The sequence below is a fragment of the Rutidosis leptorrhynchoides genome, chromosome 5 (genome assembly GCF_046630445.1).
Source record: "Rutidosis leptorrhynchoides isolate AG116_Rl617_1_P2 chromosome 5, CSIRO_AGI_Rlap_v1, whole genome shotgun sequence".
NCBI lineage: Eukaryota > Viridiplantae > Streptophyta > Magnoliopsida > Asterales > Asteraceae > Rutidosis > Rutidosis leptorrhynchoides.
This window is the reverse complement of record NC_092337.1, coordinates 454,892,765-454,910,718: the sequence shown is the minus strand read 5'-3', so window position 1 is coordinate 454,910,718 and position 17,954 is coordinate 454,892,765. Positions and strand designations below refer to the sequence as shown.

At 35.6% G+C, this 17,954-nt stretch overlaps 3 protein-coding genes across 3 annotated transcripts; 1 reads left to right on the top strand and 2 right to left on the bottom strand.

The window, feature by feature from the left end:
• The first annotated feature begins 4,934 nt into the window (after window positions 1-4,934).
• On the top strand, window positions 4,935-9,211 carry LOC139847120 (serine/threonine-protein kinase BSK7-like). The gene is made up of 11 exons (XM_071836730.1): window positions 4,935-5,012; window positions 5,679-5,777; window positions 5,862-6,076; window positions 6,151-6,286; window positions 6,384-6,517; window positions 6,583-6,688; window positions 6,840-6,925; window positions 7,059-7,247; window positions 7,804-7,956; window positions 8,034-8,147; window positions 8,716-9,211. Exons 2-11 carry the CDS (start codon window positions 5,696-5,698, stop codon window positions 8,956-8,958), a joined length of 1,458 nt encoding a protein of 485 aa, XP_071692831.1. The 5' UTR covers window positions 4,935-5,012; window positions 5,679-5,695; the 3' UTR covers window positions 8,959-9,211.
• Window positions 9,212-9,544: 333 nt separating this feature from the next.
• LOC139847121 (tubulin beta chain-like) lies at window positions 9,545-11,430 on the bottom strand. The gene is made up of 3 exons (XM_071836731.1): window positions 11,002-11,430; window positions 10,642-10,911; window positions 9,545-10,385 (listed from the first exon to the last, which is right to left on the bottom strand). Exons 1-3 carry the CDS (start codon window positions 11,393-11,395, stop codon window positions 9,709-9,711), a joined length of 1,341 nt encoding a protein of 446 aa, XP_071692832.1. The 5' UTR covers window positions 11,396-11,430; the 3' UTR covers window positions 9,545-9,708.
• Window positions 11,431-16,783: 5,353 nt separating this feature from the next.
• LOC139850702 (F-box/FBD/LRR-repeat protein At1g13570-like) lies at window positions 16,784-17,687 on the bottom strand. The gene is made up of 3 exons (XM_071840260.1): window positions 17,554-17,687; window positions 17,305-17,466; window positions 16,784-17,208 (listed from the first exon to the last, which is right to left on the bottom strand). The coding sequence occupies exons 1-3, from the start codon at window positions 17,650-17,652 to the stop codon at window positions 16,906-16,908; spliced, it is 564 nt and encodes a 187-aa protein (XP_071696361.1). The 5' UTR covers window positions 17,653-17,687; the 3' UTR covers window positions 16,784-16,905.
• Window positions 17,688-17,954: the final 267 nt, after the last annotated feature.

Genomic DNA, 17,954 nt, shown 5'->3' with positions numbered 1-17,954 from the left:
CCATACCTCGTCTTCCTTTCGGGAGGACATTCCGCGGTACGGAAAGCTCCCTCAATATCGGAGATCCAACATGTACTTTTTAAAGGATCCCGCACCCCATTAAACATCGGGGGTTGAGCATCCTTGAAGTTCTTGTAGTGGAAGTCCCGCCTTCCTTCACCTCCTTCACCGCGAGGGTAGATATTCCTAGCGTCAAGGGCCTCTTCGATAGTGGCCTTCATTCGTTCATTAATTAGATCGGTTATTTGCTCATCAACCGAATCTTGGAAGACCTTTCGAACGTCCGCAAGAAAATCCGATTTTAACTTCTTAAAGATGGCCTCAACCTTGGTTGAGAACTCGGCGTCCCCGCTTGTACTTCCATTATCATGTTCGGGACCGTTTCTCGTCTTCATTCTATAAAACGAATTAGGTTAAACCACAAAACGGAAGGACAGATTACATATATACATACATATACGCCACACTACTCCATCTCGCTCAACAATCGTCGTACATTACTTGTTTGACACGATTTGCACTCGTAGTGATGGTAGCTAGTCATTACTACGCGAGCACGTCGCGTTAACTCGCTAGTACAACGTCCATCTCGCTTGATGATTGCTAAACACACACAACAAATAGCGCATGATTAGTTCACATAAACCTATGCACTAACCATCCCGATCCGACCCAAGGTCCTACAAGTCCCGCATAAACGCGCACACAAAAAGTCTAAGTCTAGGCGCCTATCTCAAGTCACCTAAATCCCTTAGACCATGCTCTGATACCACTTGTAACAACCCGACATCTTAAATCCCTTAGACGCGTACCAAATTTTTTTTTTCTATGTCAGTGCATCTGGACGGCGTCCAGAATCCTGAACGGCGTCCAGCTCAGAAAGGTGGGACGGCGTCCAAAGTTTGGGACGGCGTCCAGCTCAAAACAACTGGGACGGCGTCCAAGCAATTGGGACGGCGTCCCAATGGTCTTCCAGCTACTGATCACGGGTCCAACTCACACGAGCGGAAAACCCGCTTCCCGACACTTTCAAACGAAAACCTTTTTACCACAAGTCAATATAAGTGAAACTAAGAGATTTTCATCATCAAATCAAGTTTTACATCAACGGGCCCACATCGCCCATTTTACGAGTTTCGTTCAAAAATAAAAGTTTCGACCAAATATAAGTTTAAGTTCCAAACGACACTAGAGCATGGTGTTTGGGGTTAAACTACCCAATCTCGGTCGAACTCCAAAAGCTAACACCCAAAAGCATCCCCTAACAAAACAAGCGGGAGATCACTAATCCAATTGAACACTCTTACCCTTGTCAACGCCCGAGCCTATAAAAAAAGGTAAACAACGAGAGGGTAAGCAAAGCTTAGTGAATGCAATAATTATACGAATACATATATAATTATACCTACTTGCATACACTTACACAACCGCAAACATGCTAGCAAACAACACTAGCTTATCGTCGCAATAACAAGCTATAATTCACCAATACCCCCAAGCTAGCATAACATCCACATATAAATATAACTCGAATAATATAATATGCTTACAACACAAATAACCATGGTTAACCAATAGTACAAGGGAACGGCGCTCGCGAAAACGCCATCGGTGTTCACAACATCCGTTAGGGCACTTAACACCTCGCACCACTAACCCCTAGGGTGGCACCTTAACACCTCGGCACTTCACCCCGAGTGGCAACTTAACACCTCGATGCTTCACTCATTATTTTACGGAGTGGTGTCTTAACACCTCGGCACTACACTCCTAGGTAGCATCTTAACACCTCGATGCTACACCCGAGTGGTATCTTAACACCTCGATGCTACACTCTTCACGTGAAACGTGGTGTCTTAACACCTCGACACTACACATTTCACGCTACAACAAATAGATACATTATATACCTACGCATATAATTATTCCACTCACCTCAAAGTCTTGTGAAAAGATACCCGAGCTTGCGAAACCTCAAAGTAACGTACCTATCACGTTATACATATTATCAAACGCAAACTCAAGTCGGTCAACCAATTCTTTCACCATTCCTAAGTCATTTTGACCCAAAGTGCAATCCCGACCCATTTTGCACCATTAACCCTAATAATGGGTCAACTTCACCAAAAACCCTAACTCTAGTCAAATATGGTCTTATTACATTTTTTAAATCACCAATTTAACTCATTTTCACACATGCAAGACCACTTAGGTCATTAAAGACCCATTTGACCCATTTCAAGGTTAACACACCCATTTGGGTCATCCACAACCCAAATGACACCCACTAACATTAACTATAAGTGTACTAGTGATTTGCTAGGCCTTTAAGACCCATTTACCCTTTCAAAACCCTAGGTTAGTCACCATTTGGGTCTTCATGACCCAAACTTACCCAAAACCCCCAAATTACTCACAAATGGGTTTTATGTGCAACATTAACCCAAACCCTAACCCTTAAACACATTAAACTAAGGTAATCAAGTTTAGGGCTTACCACCACAATCAAAACGAAGCTAACGAGGAGATGAACAACTTTAATGCTCGAGCTAAAACCCGAAACACGCTTCTTCTTCTCCGATTTGAGCTTTCTCACACTTGAATCACACTCTCTCACTAGGATTTAAGTGGATGAAGTTTGGTGGTTAGAAATGGAGTAATGAGGCTCAACCAAACTGATCTAGGGCCTTTAATTCGTCCACCAAGTGAAATTACCAATATACCCATCTAAAATATTTAAAAACCCAATTCTGGCTCGACAGATCATCTGGACGGCGTCCAGGCCTTCATAATGGGACGGCGTCCCAGATGTTTGGACGGCGTCCAAACCAAAAAGAAAACAGGATCTTACAGATGTTAAAAAAGAACGTGCACTTAATTCTAGAAATCCATCTACCGCCCTGGCACATGTTAAAAGACCAAAAAAGGATAGGAAGAAGCAATTGGTTCAAGGAACGGAGATGAAAGCTTTTGGAGTTTTTATCAAAGACAATTGATTTTCTTATTCTCGAGTTGACGCTAGTGAAGTTTGATTGTTAGATGGTTCTTAATCTGCCTTGATTGTTAGATGGTTCTTAATCTGCGGAATGTCATTTAGATTGGTCTCCATCATTGTTTTGTGTGCTTTTTCATGTTGTGTCCTATAATAGGCTATTTATCTCTTTAGTTTAGTTTGTTTTTCGAGTTTAGATTTTCGTTTTGTGTTTAATTAGCTCGGTTGTATGGTTGGTTCGTTTAGGGATGGAAATGGGCGAGAAAAAACCCGTGACTCGCGATGGGCGGTAAAATAATTAAATCTTACCCGCGGGTACGGATAAAAATTTATACCCGCAGACGGGTCGCGGGTAAAACCCGACCCGTAAATACATGAGACTTTTCTTAATTTACCGACGAATTAATACTTACAATTATTAAATTTAAAAACTATTTTACTAGTATTTGAATAATGATTAAAAATATAATATTATATACAAGTAAAAAACATAATTTTCACGCCATTATACATATAGCTTGTACATATGGTTTTATAATTAATAAAATAGTTTGGATTTTTAAATAAAAACTTGTATATTATTATTACTCGCGGGTTACCCTCGGGTCACGGGTATCCGCGGGTCACGGGCATGGGCGACAAGTTTTTACCCGTGGGCGGGTAACGGATCTCAACGTGCAAAAAAGAAACCCGACAGGTGGGTCACGGGTATATAGAATCTGTGCCCGTTACCCGCGGGCGCCATCCCTAGGTTCATCGGAGGAGGTTTCATTTTTTAAATTTTCCATACAGTTTTATCAAATACACCCTTAGCCTATATTTAAATTTAAATACTCTCTCCGTCCCGCTATAATTAATTTAAAAATTAATTACTAAATTGATATAATCTACTTTTCCTATTATAGTTTAATTTAATTTTATATATCTATAGTTTATATTAAAATACTATAATGATGATATCATTATTATGCTAATTTTTTTGTTAAAAGAAATCAAAAAATAAAAGAAAAAAATCTAAGTATGGTGGGTGATGTCATTAATCTAAATAATTTTGAATTAAAATTAAATCTTATTAATTAATTATTATTATTAAATCTTATTAATAATTATTTTAATTATTAAAGTTAAATAATTTTGAATTATTTTAATTAATTATTTTGAAGTGAGTACGAAAAGGTGTAAAAGCTAGGCAGAAGAAAATCAATTCTGAATTAATATTTTAATTTACACTTTTAAAATAAAATGACAAACAATATTATCTCTTATGATTGGATGTGGATTGTTTAATATGCATTTTAGGTGTTTGATGAAATGTTCAGCTGGCGAGTTTCTTAATCGGACTATGTGGTTCCACGGGTCATTAAACTAAACTACTTTAGTATGTACGTTTAGTTAATACTTAAAACATAATTAAACTATTTCGTTTAAATAAACCCGTAATTTCACGGGTCATTTCACTACACTTAGTATAAAATAAATACTTCATGGTCAATGTGCCGTTTTATTATGCAGTGTTCATGCAAGACACTTGCTAATAAAAAAGATATAAATAAATGATTATTGTCGGTTGAAAATGAGGAAAATCAAAAGTTAGTAATTGATTACTCGCTTTGAAATCAAGTGGCAAAAGATTTTCCAAATCCAACAATTGTACCCAATACCCATTCATATTTCATTTCATACATCAATAATCAATAACACAAACTAATTAACTAAATATTTTTGAAGAAGAAAAACATCATAGTTCTTCTTCATCACATGTAATTCATTCAACAAGCGAAAGACCCACTCTTGTGTCTATCTGAGTGTTTTTTACACTGGTTCCATGAACTGCTGGTGATCCTCTAAAAACTGAAGATAGAGAATTCAAAAAGTTTAAATTTTTTTCTCATTTTCTTGTTTTTTAATAACAACCCATGTTTGTTTGATTTGAATTCAGCTAAAAGGAACTACTTTTTGCTTTTTGGTTGGATGTTGAATCTTTGCTGAGTTGGGCTTTGGACTTTCAAGCCCTAATAAGGTATTTCTATAGTCCCCACTTTTTTTTCTTCTTGATTTTGCTTATAAAGGTTGTTTATACGGAGTATCATTTATAACTAGTGCAAGTTATAAATAATATTGAATGTGAATTGGGTTTGATTTTGAAAATGATAGATGGTAATGGATTTGGTTTCATAAAAAAGTAATCAGCTTTACCGAAATTTCTTGTGTATTGATAAGTTTCTGAATCTGAATGAGCGCTTGTTTTAATTTAAAACACGATACATGTTTTTTTTATCTGTTTCTGCAAACAGCCAAACAGTTTGAATATTTTAATAGGTCAATATAGCCTACAAGAACTATTAGGTAAATTGTGAACACATGGGTGCTTATATTATGTGATTTTGAAGCGTTATGGTTTTAATATAATTAACAACAACAACAACAACAACAACAAAACCCAATACCACATGAGTGGTGTATGGAGGAGGTGAGATGTAGACAATCCTTCCCCTATCCGGGAATAAAGACAAGTCATTTCTCCACCCAGAGTGAAACATTCTCAAAAGTAGAGAAAGTCGTCCCTCTCTCTATTCGACGGATAAAGAGATTGCTTCCGAGAGGACCTCCGGCCTTTAAGTAGGAAAAAGTTTTTTTTTTAAAATAATTAACTATAACTATAACTATATATATTGTGATTTTGAAGCTTAAAAGAACTTGGCAATGGGTTGTGAGTTTTCTAGACTCTGCTCGTGTTGCTGTGTTACCGAACAGAGTGGAGTGATTGCGGAAGCTCGTAATGTTGGTATGTAAAACTGCTTATTGTATCCTTTTTTTGTTGCCATGATATTAATTATTTAAGATTAAGTATGATTTGTTACAAAAACAGAAGAAAAAGGCGAGGCAAGTGATTTGCCGCTGTTCCAAGAGTTCTCCATTGACGAACTTAAGGTTGCTACATCTGGTTTCGCTGTGGAGTATATTGTCTCTGAACATGGGGAGAAAGCCCCTAACGTGGTTTATAAAGGAAAATTGCAAAACCAGAAACATGTTGCAATTAAACGGTTTAATAGATCCGCATGGCCTGATCCGAGGCAATTTTTGGTACATTTATCTTTATATGCAATACAATATTTTATTTGCATTTTTTTTTATCTGTTTCTGCAACTGTACCACAGGAAGAAGCACGAGCAGTTGGTAAGCTACGAAGTCCTAGATTGGCCAATTTAATTGGATGTTGCTGTGATGGTGATGAAAGACTACTCGTTGCCGAGTTTATGCCACACGAAACACTTGCAAAGCATTTGTTTCATTGTAAGTTTTGTATTTTATGTAAATTATTTTTGAAATAATAAGTTTACTTGAATGTGAGTTATAGTTCAAATTTGATTGAATTTGTATTGTATATTAGGGGAAACACAACCTATGAAATGGTCAATGCGATTAAGGGTGGCTTTATATCTTTCAGAGGCTCTAGAATATTGTACAAGTCGAGGGCGTGCTCTTTACCATGACCTCAATGCATACAGAATAGTTTTCGATGATGTATGTTGTTACCCTTTCATCATTACATTTATGGTGTGTTTATAATCATATGTGATACGGTGCAGGATGCTAATCCTAGACTCTCATGTTTTGGACTGATGAAGAACAGTAGAGATGGAAATAGTTACAGTACAAATTTAGCATTCACCCCTCCCGAGTATTTGAGGACCGGTATTGATTTATGTACTTATGACACGTTATATGCAGCACAAATTTCATTTGACCACACAAATAGTAGTGCTTATTTTAATTTTGACAAATTAATAATGTTTATATATTTCTTTTTATTGATGTTTGACACTTGCTTTTCTTAAACTTGTAGGGAGGGTAACAGCAGAAAGTGTGATTTACAGTTTTGGGAACCTTTTGCTTGACCTTTTCAGTGGAAAGCACATTCCTCCTAGCCATGTATGTGTTTAAGAATCTGTTAATTATGTATCAAGAATATATGTTAATTATGGCTCAACATCCACTGTTATATTATTTTATTTAATTCTGAAAAATGTTACCGTATAATAACCAATGTTGTGTGGTTTAACAGGCTCTTGACCTAATCAGAGATAGGAACCTTCAAATGCTAACAGACTCTTGCTTGGAAGGCCATTTTTCTAATGAAGATGGAACCGAATTATTACGGTTAGCTTCTAGATGTTTACAATATGATCCACGTGAGCGGCCAGATCCAACGTCATTGGTTACTGCTTTGATTCCTCTCCAAAAGGAAACAGCGGTAATATGTTACATTGACTCGAGAATATTTTATTATTAATTTTATTTCTCGACTAAGTAGACACATTTGAGTTTCACATACAGAATTGAAGTATTACATTTCCTTCCCATAATGTTGGCTCTCTGGGTTTAACTGATGTGTTACTATGATATGATATTATCCTTTCAGCAGTCGGCCACAATATGTATATTTAGTGTTCATTATAATAGGTGAAATTTTGACCCATCTACTTATTACCATGTCAATTTGAGCGTTGTATGATCTTAAACAGGTCAAATGGGCCGGATCATATGGGTCCGTTGAAAGTTGCTTAAAGTCTATTTTTCCAAGCTCATAAATCATACTTTGTATTGTTCAAGTATTTTTATTAATAGTTTGCACATAGTGTAGTTATTATATATATTACTCCATATTTAAAATGAGCACAAGTATTTGTGGGTCAACCCGGTGCACCTTGACCCATCCTTTATCATGGTATATGTTACGTTTTATTTATTTTTATTTTTTTATTTGTGTGTGTGTGTGTACTGAAGTTTTTAGCATCTAAATATCACAGGAGCCATCTCGTGTATTAATGGGTATACCACAAGGTGACACTGATACATCTTTAACCCCACTCGGTGATGCCTGTTTAAGGATGGATTTAACAGCCATACATGAAATCTTGGAAAGTTTAGCCTACAAAGACGATGAGGGAGCAGCAACCGAGGTTTGTTTGTCGGTTGACTTTTTCTTTCCAAAGTCAACTGACATAGCACTAATCGTTGTTTTGATAATGTCTTGCAGCTGTCTTTTCACATGTGGACAAATCAGATGCAGGACACCTTGAACTCCAAGAAGAAAGGGGACATAGCTTTCCGACATAAAGAGTTTAAAGCCGCAATAGATTACTATACACAGGTTACTGCAAACGTTTTAACTTTTTTTCAAAGCCTTTACTTTTCAAATAGTTAGATTACTACTGACAAAATATAATATTTACTAACCATATTTAACAACTTCTAACTATGAAGTATTTTACAAATAAAAATAAGACTTAATTACACGGATAGTCCTTGTGGTTTGTCAAAAATTGTAAGTTTTGTCCCTGACCTTTTTTTCTTACTTGCAAGGACAGTCCCTGCGTTTAACGGTCATAAGTTATTTTCTTTAACTCAGATCATGTGACTTGCACTCTATGGGTAAACTTGTCACATGCCTGGGGCGCATGACTAAATTGACCAAAAACCCTCACATGACTAAGATTAACGGTAAAAATTAACGCCCGTTAGACGCAGGGACTATCCGTTAAAGAATTGCACTCCACTGGACTACTTATGCAAGGAAAAAAGTTTAGGGACGGAACATGCAAGATTTAACAAACCATAGGGACTATCTTTGCAATTAAGTCTAAAAATAATACGAGTAAATTGACTAGTATAGTTTTGATCAAGAAGTGCATCAGTCTATAAAGTGGTACTCTTTTCAGTTCATTGATGTAGGAAACATGGTCTCACCGACAGTATATGCTCGTCGAAGTTTGTCACACCTTATGAACGATATGCCACAAGAGGCACTCAATGATGCTGTACAAACGCAAGTCATATCCCCAGTTTGGCATATCGGTTTTTACTTGCAAGCTGCTGCACTTTTTGTTTTAAAAAGGGAAAATGAAGCACACGTTGCACTCAAAGAAGGCTCGGTTCTTGAAAAGAAAAAGAAAGTTAACTGATAGTTTCTAAAAAGGAACACCAATCGCATCCAAAACGCCACCAGAAGTCCAAAGCGGATGAACCGGACAAGATTCTTGACAGAAAAAGGTGCCATTTTTATGTGAAAAATAGAAAGTTTGATGTCAGAAAATACTGTACTTTCAATGCATGGTTTTTAGTTTTCATTTTTTCTTGAATTTTTTTGTTTGGTTTTTTTGAAGCAATGTGAAGAGATTGATTGGTTGATTTTCACTCTGGATTTGCATTATGAAGATGGTGAATGAGATTAATCTTGATGTTAGGTGAGTAATGTTGAATTCATACATAAATCTTTTGTAGATAAAGTGATTCTCAATTTTCAATTTACATACTTCCTTCGTGTGCAATACTATAATAGTGTATATATAACTATTGATTATGTTGGCTTGTTCATATGCAAGTTCTATTGATCCACATAATTAAAAATAAAATTAATAATTAATGCAATATTTTAATAATGTAATATAATGTAATATACGGAGTATATGATTATAATTATAGATCTAATGCATATATTGTAATTATATAAATATATTAATTTTTTTGAAGTAAATGTATCATCTCTCAAAAGTCAAATTACGTATAGATAAAAATGGACAACTTTATTGGCAACAAAGCAAAGGAATTATACAAGAATAACAATGAATAATAGCCAAAATACACACATAAAATGAGCCCATTCAAAATTATAAACATCTTTGACTTTTGACTTCCATCTTTGTTGACTTTTTTTAATTTTCTTCAACTTCCTCATCATATTCATCTTCTTCAACCTCCTCATCAGCCACAGCATCTTGATACTGTTGATATTCAGACACCAAATCATTCATATTACTTTCAGCTTCTGTAAATTCCATTTCATCCATTCCTTCCCCTGTATACCAATGCAAAAAAGCCTTCCTCCTAAACATAACTGTAAACTGCTCAGAAACTCGTCTAAACATTTCTTGAATCGACGTCGAATTCCCCATAAACGTTGACGACATCGAGAGCCCGGTAGGCGGGATGTCACAAACGCTCGATTTCACATTGTTTGGGATCCACTCGACGAAATAAGAAGAGTTCTTGTTTTGTACGTTCATCATTTGTTCATCAACTTCTTTAGTTGACATTTTGCCACGAAACATGGCGGACGCGGTGAGGTAACGCCCGTGACGTGGGTCCGCGGCACACATCATGTTCTTCGAGTCCCACATTTGTTGTGTGAGCTCCGGGATCGTTAGAGCACGATATTGTTGTGATCCTCGAGATGTTAATGGTGCGAATCCGACCATAAAGAAGTGGAGACGTGGGAACGGGATGAGATTCACAGCGAGTTTTCGAAGGTCAGAGTTGAGTTGACCCGGGAATCGGAGACAACACGTGACCCCACTCATAGTAGTTGAGATCAAGTGGTTTAGGTCCCCAACTGTAGTGACAGTTACATATGTTAAAAATAAACATTTGAAGTAACTATTAGTGTACTTTTGGATTTTTTGAACGACAACTTTCGTTAAAGTGCATAAAAGTCTTGTACGTACTGATTATTTATTTAATTTAAAGTGGCGGTTCTGGAATTGTACAAGACTTTTATGTACGTTAGCAACAACTTGGAAAATCCAATTTTTTTACACAAACGAGGTATAATAATGAACGGTTAAGATAACATGTGTTAGTTGACTTACAACTTGGGTTAGCTAACTTGAGTGTACGGAAACAGATATCATACAACGCTTCGTTATCGAGAACCATGCATTCATCAGCGTTTTCCACAAGTTGGTGAACAGAAAGGGTGGCGTTGTAAGGCTCAACGACGGTATCCGACACTTTCGGAGATGGGAAGACCGAAAAAGTCAACATCATTCGATCTGGATATTCTTCACGGATCTTGGATATTAACAGGGTACCCATACCGGATCCGGTCCCGCCTCCAAGTGAGTGACATATTTGAAAACCTGTTACACAATAACATGTTACCTTTTTTTACCTTTATTCTTTTTTACTATAGTACCATTGTATGTTAAATTTATATTAATAAAACGTACCTTGCAAACAATCACAATTTTCGGCCTCTTTACGAACAACATCAAGGACTGAGTCGATTAACTCAGCACCTTCGGTATAATGTCCTTTAGCCCAATTGTTTCCGGCTCCATTTTGGCCGAAAATAAAATTATCGGGCCTAAAAATGTTACCATATGGCCCAGTACGTAAACTGTCCATCGTACCGGGCTCTAGGTCCACTAGAACGGCCCTAGGTACATATCGTCCATTACTAGCCTCATTATAGTACACGTTTACTCTCTCTAATTGAACTGCACTCGTACCGACATATTTTCCTGTTTCATCGATGCCATGCTCATCACAAACGACCTCCCAAAACTTCCCTCCGATCTGGTTACCACATTGTCCGGCTTGAACATGAAGAATTTCTCTCATTTTCTTGAAACTTATATTAAGAAAATATGTTTAAAAATTATTATGGGAAAGGGAGAGTGGAAATGAACAATGAAGTATGAAGGGAAGATGAGGCCTTTTGTAGCAAGAACGAGATAGTATTGTGATGGAGACATGGATTTTTTTTTTAATATATTTTATAAATTATATGTTTCTATATTTTTCCTATAATAGAGTAATAAAAATAACGATAATAATTTTAAGTAAGAAATTGAAAATAATAATTTCCATGTGGGTATGTTTTTGTCTTGTGGGCCATAATCAAAGCCCACCAGGATTTATGAGCTGGACATGATAGGAGACAGAAGGGTGGAGTTGCCTTAATCATCCATATTTCCGGTTTTACCCTTCTATCGCTAAATATATAAGCACGGAGTATCATTTAAAAAGGAACAAACAACCAAAAATGTGAATTCTTCTATCATAACTCGATAGTTAAACTTCAAGGGTATAAACGACATTTTGGAGTATGAGTATATGCAGAGTAGAATATACTACACTATATCATGTAAAGAAATAATTGAGGTCAATCCTATATAGCTCAAGTGTCACTTCAACGGATCCAATGTTGCATTTTGCAAAGATAGTTTTATTATGTTTTATTATTTAATTTAATTACTTAATGTTAATCACTATAAATTACGAGATTATCTAACTTATACGATATGACATGACAGTTAAAAGAACTTAAACTTTTCATATATAAATAGTATAATCAGTATAATTTTTTTAATAAACATATATAATTGAAAATTAGTTAGTTTAATAAATAGTGTGTGATTTACTTTGAAAGTTTTGATGAATTTAACGATAGTTAACTTATCCTCTTTAAGATATAAGTTAGCTAATCCCGTAAGTTATACATATAGAGTCACTTCATTCACCATTGATCAAAGTTCGACTTTCAAATTAACATCTCAATCAGGATTACTTCTAATCTAATAGCAAGTTATTTAAGGTGCATAAATTAAAGAAAAAAAAAAAGGTGCATAAATGGGAAATTGTTGAAAATACATTTTTTTTTAATGTCTTTAAACAAAATACACTTTTTTAAAAAAAATTGTCTTTTTACACCATTCAGTAGACGGGCATTTTGTCTACCACCTTTATCTGTCGTCTACTACCATTTTTACAAAGTAGTAGACAGTTTCAATAAGGTAGTAGACAGTGAGAACAAAGCAGTAGACAGTCAATTACAAGGTAGCTGACCGTCTACTGCTTTGTTGTTATTGTCTACTACCTTGTTGTAGGTGTTGACTGATATGTATTATTGGTGTCGACACCTACAACAAGGTAGTAGACAATAACAACAAGGCAGTAGACGGTCAGCTACTTTGTAATTGACTGTCTACTGCTTTGTTCTCACTGTCTACTACCTTGTTGTTACTGTCTACTACTTTGTAAAAATGGTAGTAGACGACAGATAAAGGTGGTAGACAAAATTCCCGTCTACTGAATGGTGTAAAAAGACAATTTTTTTAAAAAAAAGTGTATTTTGTTTGAAGGCATTAAAAAAAAAATGTATTTTGATCAATTTCCCTGCATAAATTGGATATGCATTTTTACATGGTGTTCGGGTGTATACATTAAAGATGACCTTAGTAGTATTATTTGATGTGAACATTATATAGACTAAGCAATATACGGAGTAATATCCTTCTAGTCACAAATAAACTAAACTAATGACGTTATTACTTGCATACCTAATCGGGAAATTGTTGAAAATACACTTTTTTTTTTTACTTCAAACAAAATACATTTTTTTTAAAAAAATTGTCTTTTTACACCATTCGGTAGACGGGATTTCCGTCTACCACCTTTATCTGTCGTCTACTACCATTTTTACAAAGTAGTCGACGGTGAGATAAAGGTAGTAGACGAATTCCCGTCTACTGGCAGGGTTAGTAGACAGCGAGAACAAAGCAGTAGACAGACATTTACAAAGTAGTCGATCGTCTACTGCCTTGTTGTTTCTGTCTACTGCCTTGTTGTTGCTGTCTACTCCCTTGTTAGTGTCCACAAGGCATTTCCGTCTACCACCTTTATCTGTCGTCTACTACCATTTTTACAAAGTAGTCGACGGTGAGATAAAGGTAGTAGACGAATTCCCGTCTACTGGCATGGTTAGTAGACAGCGAGAACAAAGCAGTAGACAGACATTTACAAAGTAGTCGACCGTCTACTGCCTTGTTGTTGCTGTCTACTGCCTTGTTGTTGTTGTCTACTCCCTTGTTAGTGTCTACAAGGCAGTAGACAGCAACAACAAGGCAGTAGACGATCGACTACTTTGTAAATTCTGTCTACCACCTTTATCTCACCGTCGACTACTTTGTAAAAATGGTAGTAGACGACAGATAAAGGTGGTAGACGGAAATTCCGTCTACCGAATGGTGTAAAAAGACAATTTTTTTAAAAAAAGTGTATTTTGTTTGAAGTCAAAAAAAAAAAAATGTATTTTGAACAATTACCCTACCTAATCGTGTTCTGGTGTATACATTTAAGATGAACTTAATAGTGATGTTTGTTGTGAAGATTATATAGAGTACGCAACACAATATCCTTTTCTAGTTACAAATAAACTAAACTAATGATCATAAGTTATCACTATCATATTCCTAATCTCTTTATTAAATGTTTAACGTTTTAATCGACTCCAGCTTCGTTGTCATCTTACTAATACTCTCACTTTTAATCGTCTCCAATGTCGTTGTCATCTCACTAATATTCTCACTCAAACTTCTAACGTTGTTGTCATCTCACTAATCCTATATAATTCAAACTTGTTTGTCAATGTACTATATCTCCATGTTCTTGTGTCGGGTGCAATGATAACTTACAACCAATAGATTGAAAGACGCAATCTATATCAGTAACAGATTCAAACAAACTAATGTAGTAAGTTTCAACATGTTTAAAGTATAAGATATGATGACATTTCTTATAGCAATCATGAGCTAAACATAAATGGTGAATAAACTTTTTGCTAACTTAACTAAGAAGATTAGGAACAAAACTTATATCGGGTCACATAATGTACATTTACAACCCTTTATCTAATTGCAATAACTTGTAATTATATTATATGCATTGTGGTTGCAATGGTATTGTCAAGTAATTAGCTTAGTAGTTTATCAACATCTAAAGCAAAGTGTACTTAAGAGGGTAAGTTGTCTTCCTCTTAATAATTAAACCAAATAATAATATTTAGGTCATCCTTCACTTCATACACATCATTTCAATTAATATGTTTTTAATGTCGATAACCTTAATTTAAGGTAGTAACTAAGTTCACCTGCAAATGTAACCCATCAACTAAAATCCAATTGGTAACCAATTACATAATTACAACAAAAACAAACAACCCTAAGGATAAATGTCACAAAAACAAAGTATATGTTGGTAACCAATTAACATGGTAGGTCACTAGAGACCATGAGGGGCACACGGGTGCATGTCAGGTTACACATGGACATGAGTTGATGCAAAATGCATCCCATAAAAAAATGCATTATGAAAAGATTGATCTATTTATAGATGAAAAGTGACCAACCTATAGAATGACATTCGCTAATTTACTACCATCATACATTCTATCACCCCGTAACTGCAAGAGTAGTTTAGTCATTGAAACATCCAACTTAAATTTCTTAACATTAAGAGTTCACTAGAGATATATATACATACAGGTCTCATGTCTGTAAAAATTTCTAGTAGAAATGACACTAAAGACTAGAAATGGCAAAATGGGTGGGTCGGGCAAGTTCGGTAACTGGTTGAAACTTGCCGGGTTAACCCCGAAAGATCGATACACTTTTTGTCATTAGTACTTTAGTAGTCTTTTTTATGTATTAAAGATACACCGTGGGTGACTTTTGACAGATCTAACTCTCTTTACCTATTCCAGTTAAAGCTAATCTTTTCAATTTACTAGGTTGACCTATTTGAGATGATAGATAATACAAACCGACCCATATATGGAAATTGGTCACAATTTCCAAATCTACCACATTACCTGTTTTGACAACCTCTGCAACTTCATTTAAGAATCCTGTTTCCTTATATCCTCTTCTTTCCAAACCATCCTGACTATAAGGTGATTGTTAAAGGATTTACAATGGGTTTATTAATGTGAATATCAATCAATGTAACGTAATAACCTTCGCGAAGTTCACAACATCTTTGGCGACATGTTTCAGCAATCCATCACGAAAAGGCGTTTTCAGGCCAGTTACAGGCATCTGAAACGTTAATTCTCAAGTCAAAAGGAAGCAAATAAAAAAAATAACTTCATATTAATAAAATTACCCATTTGTATGCATCATTTACAGTTAATCAAATCAAACTTACCCAAAAGACTCAACAAAGACAAAAGGAAGCATCCCGACATGATTATTAGCGGTGTCAGTCCAAATTTCGCTGATAAAGGAATATAGAAATCATACTATATCTATCAATATGCGTTACATTTCTGATGAAAAAAAGGAGTAGCAGAATTAAACCTCCTAATGCTGAGGTAACCACTCGGCTTTCCTTATGTAAATGGTGAATTAGCAAAGAGTGTTGTAGCCAGTTTCGGAAGCAGTAATTTTTTTCACCGGAGGCGATTTTTTTTTAAAAGCGTAGCAATTTTTTTTGGACAAAATATGGAGGTTTTGGGACAAAATATTGAGGTTTTTGGGCAAATTTGGAGGGTTTTGAACAAAATATGAATGTTTTGAGACAAAATATAAAGGTTTTGAAGGCATAAAACATTCCATTGAAGCCAAAATCAAAAAATCCAAAATTTTTGCACTAAAAATTGCAAATCCATTGAGGGCGCGTGCCCCCTCAGTCCCTTCTAAATATTTGCCCTTGGCTGTAGCAATCTCCGATTCATGTTATACAAGTGAGATATGATCATAAATTTATTAGGTTTTATCTTTTATTGACAACATGGTTATCTAACTTATTTGTTGGATATTAGTAGTCCTCTACCAAGCAAGTCTAAAAAGATGATTGTAACACCCCAACTTAACATGACCACAATATTGTCCACTTTGCTCGCAGGCGCACGACTTTTTCTTGGCGACCACACAAGAGAAGCACTTTCCCAGGAGGTCATCCATCCCGGTAGTGCTCTCGTCCGAGCACGCTTAACCACAACGTACTCGCACACCCGCTCCGCCTGTGGTCCCAAAACGCATTGTGTCATTTAAACGTGAGTATTACCTTATAATTCCATGATCACTCATGTCCGTGGACGATGTGGGATTTGACTAGGGTGTTACAATGATAGTTGTAATACACCATACTAGACGATTTCTTTAAAGAGTTGAGCTCAAACACCCATAAATAATAAATTAATAAATATAAATAAAGTAGTTAATTTACAACTTTTAAAGATTAAAGAACCGATCAATCAATCAATGTTATTCCTATACTTCAAAACCTACAAGAAAAACAATTTCAGCTAAAGAATTTATACTACCGAGCCAAGCCAGTCGGACCTGCATTCAAACATGACGATGTAAATTGATTTCCACCAATGGCGATGCACGTGGACAACTAAGCAAAACGTTTAATATCTCCAATTCTTCATCCTTTGTAACACTTCTGAAAAGGAATATCCTCAATGTCTTCAACACAGGTGATTTAACCAACATAAGCTTCACAAAATCCAACTCAATCTTCAGGTTACAAAGATCTTCAATCTCCAACTCCTTCAGATTATTTAACTCAATATCTTCTGGATAATAATAATAATAATCGTCACCTACATCCTCCGCTTCTTCGTCCAGTTTCGTACATGTAAATGTCTGCAGCAGAAAGGGAGGGGTATTTCTTTCATGTGTCAGCAAATTTTGACATGAAAAAGATAATAGTAAAAGACAAATTTACCGTAACGTCCTTACACGCAGCTTGAGTTTCTCCAAGTTTGGAGAAGCTCTGATCAAATCCGCAAGAAGAGGCATTCCATAGAAACTTTCCCCGTCGCCCAAAAGAAGATCGTATAAGCACATGTATTTCAGGTTATATAATGAGGTTGGAAGTTCTCGTGAGTGTTCATCAATACACTTGTACAACACAAAGATATATCAACCATAAATAAATAAAGAAATTAATATAATTAATCAAAGTTAAATTAAATATACAAGCTATACCAGCAGATGCCAAAGGTTAATAGTCACATTTTCAATCACAGGTAAATACTCAAATAGCTCAATTATGTCGGTGTAGTCGCCGTCACTTTGCATATGCATATCTCCATGAAGCTGCAAAAAAGCTTACAATATCCAGATAACTGATAAAATCCCATACACACACACACACACACACACATATAGGGGCAGGATCAATGGGGAAGTAACCAATCGGGGGGAAGCAGGTGAAGCAAATTTTTTTTTTTTTTTTTCGTTTTTTTGGATTTTTTTTTTCCCAGGCATCAAGATCACACGAAAATATGAACATTTAAAAAAGACACTTCGTGATGAATGTTATTATTTAGGCGGGAAAACGATCGATAAAAATAACATTCAAGATAAAATTGATCAATATTATCTAA

Bases quoted from the DNA above. Each gene is read 5' to 3' on its own strand.
- LOC139847120 (XM_071836730.1), top strand. From the start codon at position 5,696: ATGGGTTGTGAGTTTTCTAGACTCTGCTCGTGTTGCTGTGTTACCGAA. The intron at 6,287-6,383 runs GTAAGTTTTGTA...ATTGTATATTAG, and splicing joins TGCAAAGCATTTGTTTCATT to GGGAAACACAACCTATGAAA. The intron at 8,148-8,715 runs GTTACTGCAAAC...TACTCTTTTCAG, and splicing joins CAATAGATTACTATACACAG to TTCATTGATGTAGGAAACAT.
- LOC139847121 (XM_071836731.1), bottom strand. From the start codon at position 11,395: ATGAGAGAAATTCTTCATGTTCAAGCCGGACAATGTGGTAACCAGATC. The intron at 10,912-11,001 runs GTACGTTTTATT...ATTGTGTAACAG, and splicing joins AAATTGTGATTGTTTGCAAG to GTTTTCAAATATGTCACTCA. The intron at 10,386-10,641 runs GTAAGTCAACTA...CTGTCACTACAG, and splicing joins CAAGTTAGCTAACCCAAGTT to TTGGGGACCTAAACCACTTG.
- LOC139850702 (XM_071840260.1), bottom strand. From the start codon at position 17,652: ATGCATATGCAAAGTGACGGCGACTACACCGACATAATTGAGCTATTT. The intron at 17,467-17,553 runs GTATAGCTTGTA...GTGTTGTACAAG, and splicing joins TTAACCTTTGGCATCTGCTG to TGTATTGATGAACACTCACG. The intron at 17,209-17,304 runs GTAAGGACGTTA...TTTCTGCTGCAG, and splicing joins TGGAGAAACTCAAGCTGCGT to ACATTTACATGTACGAAACT.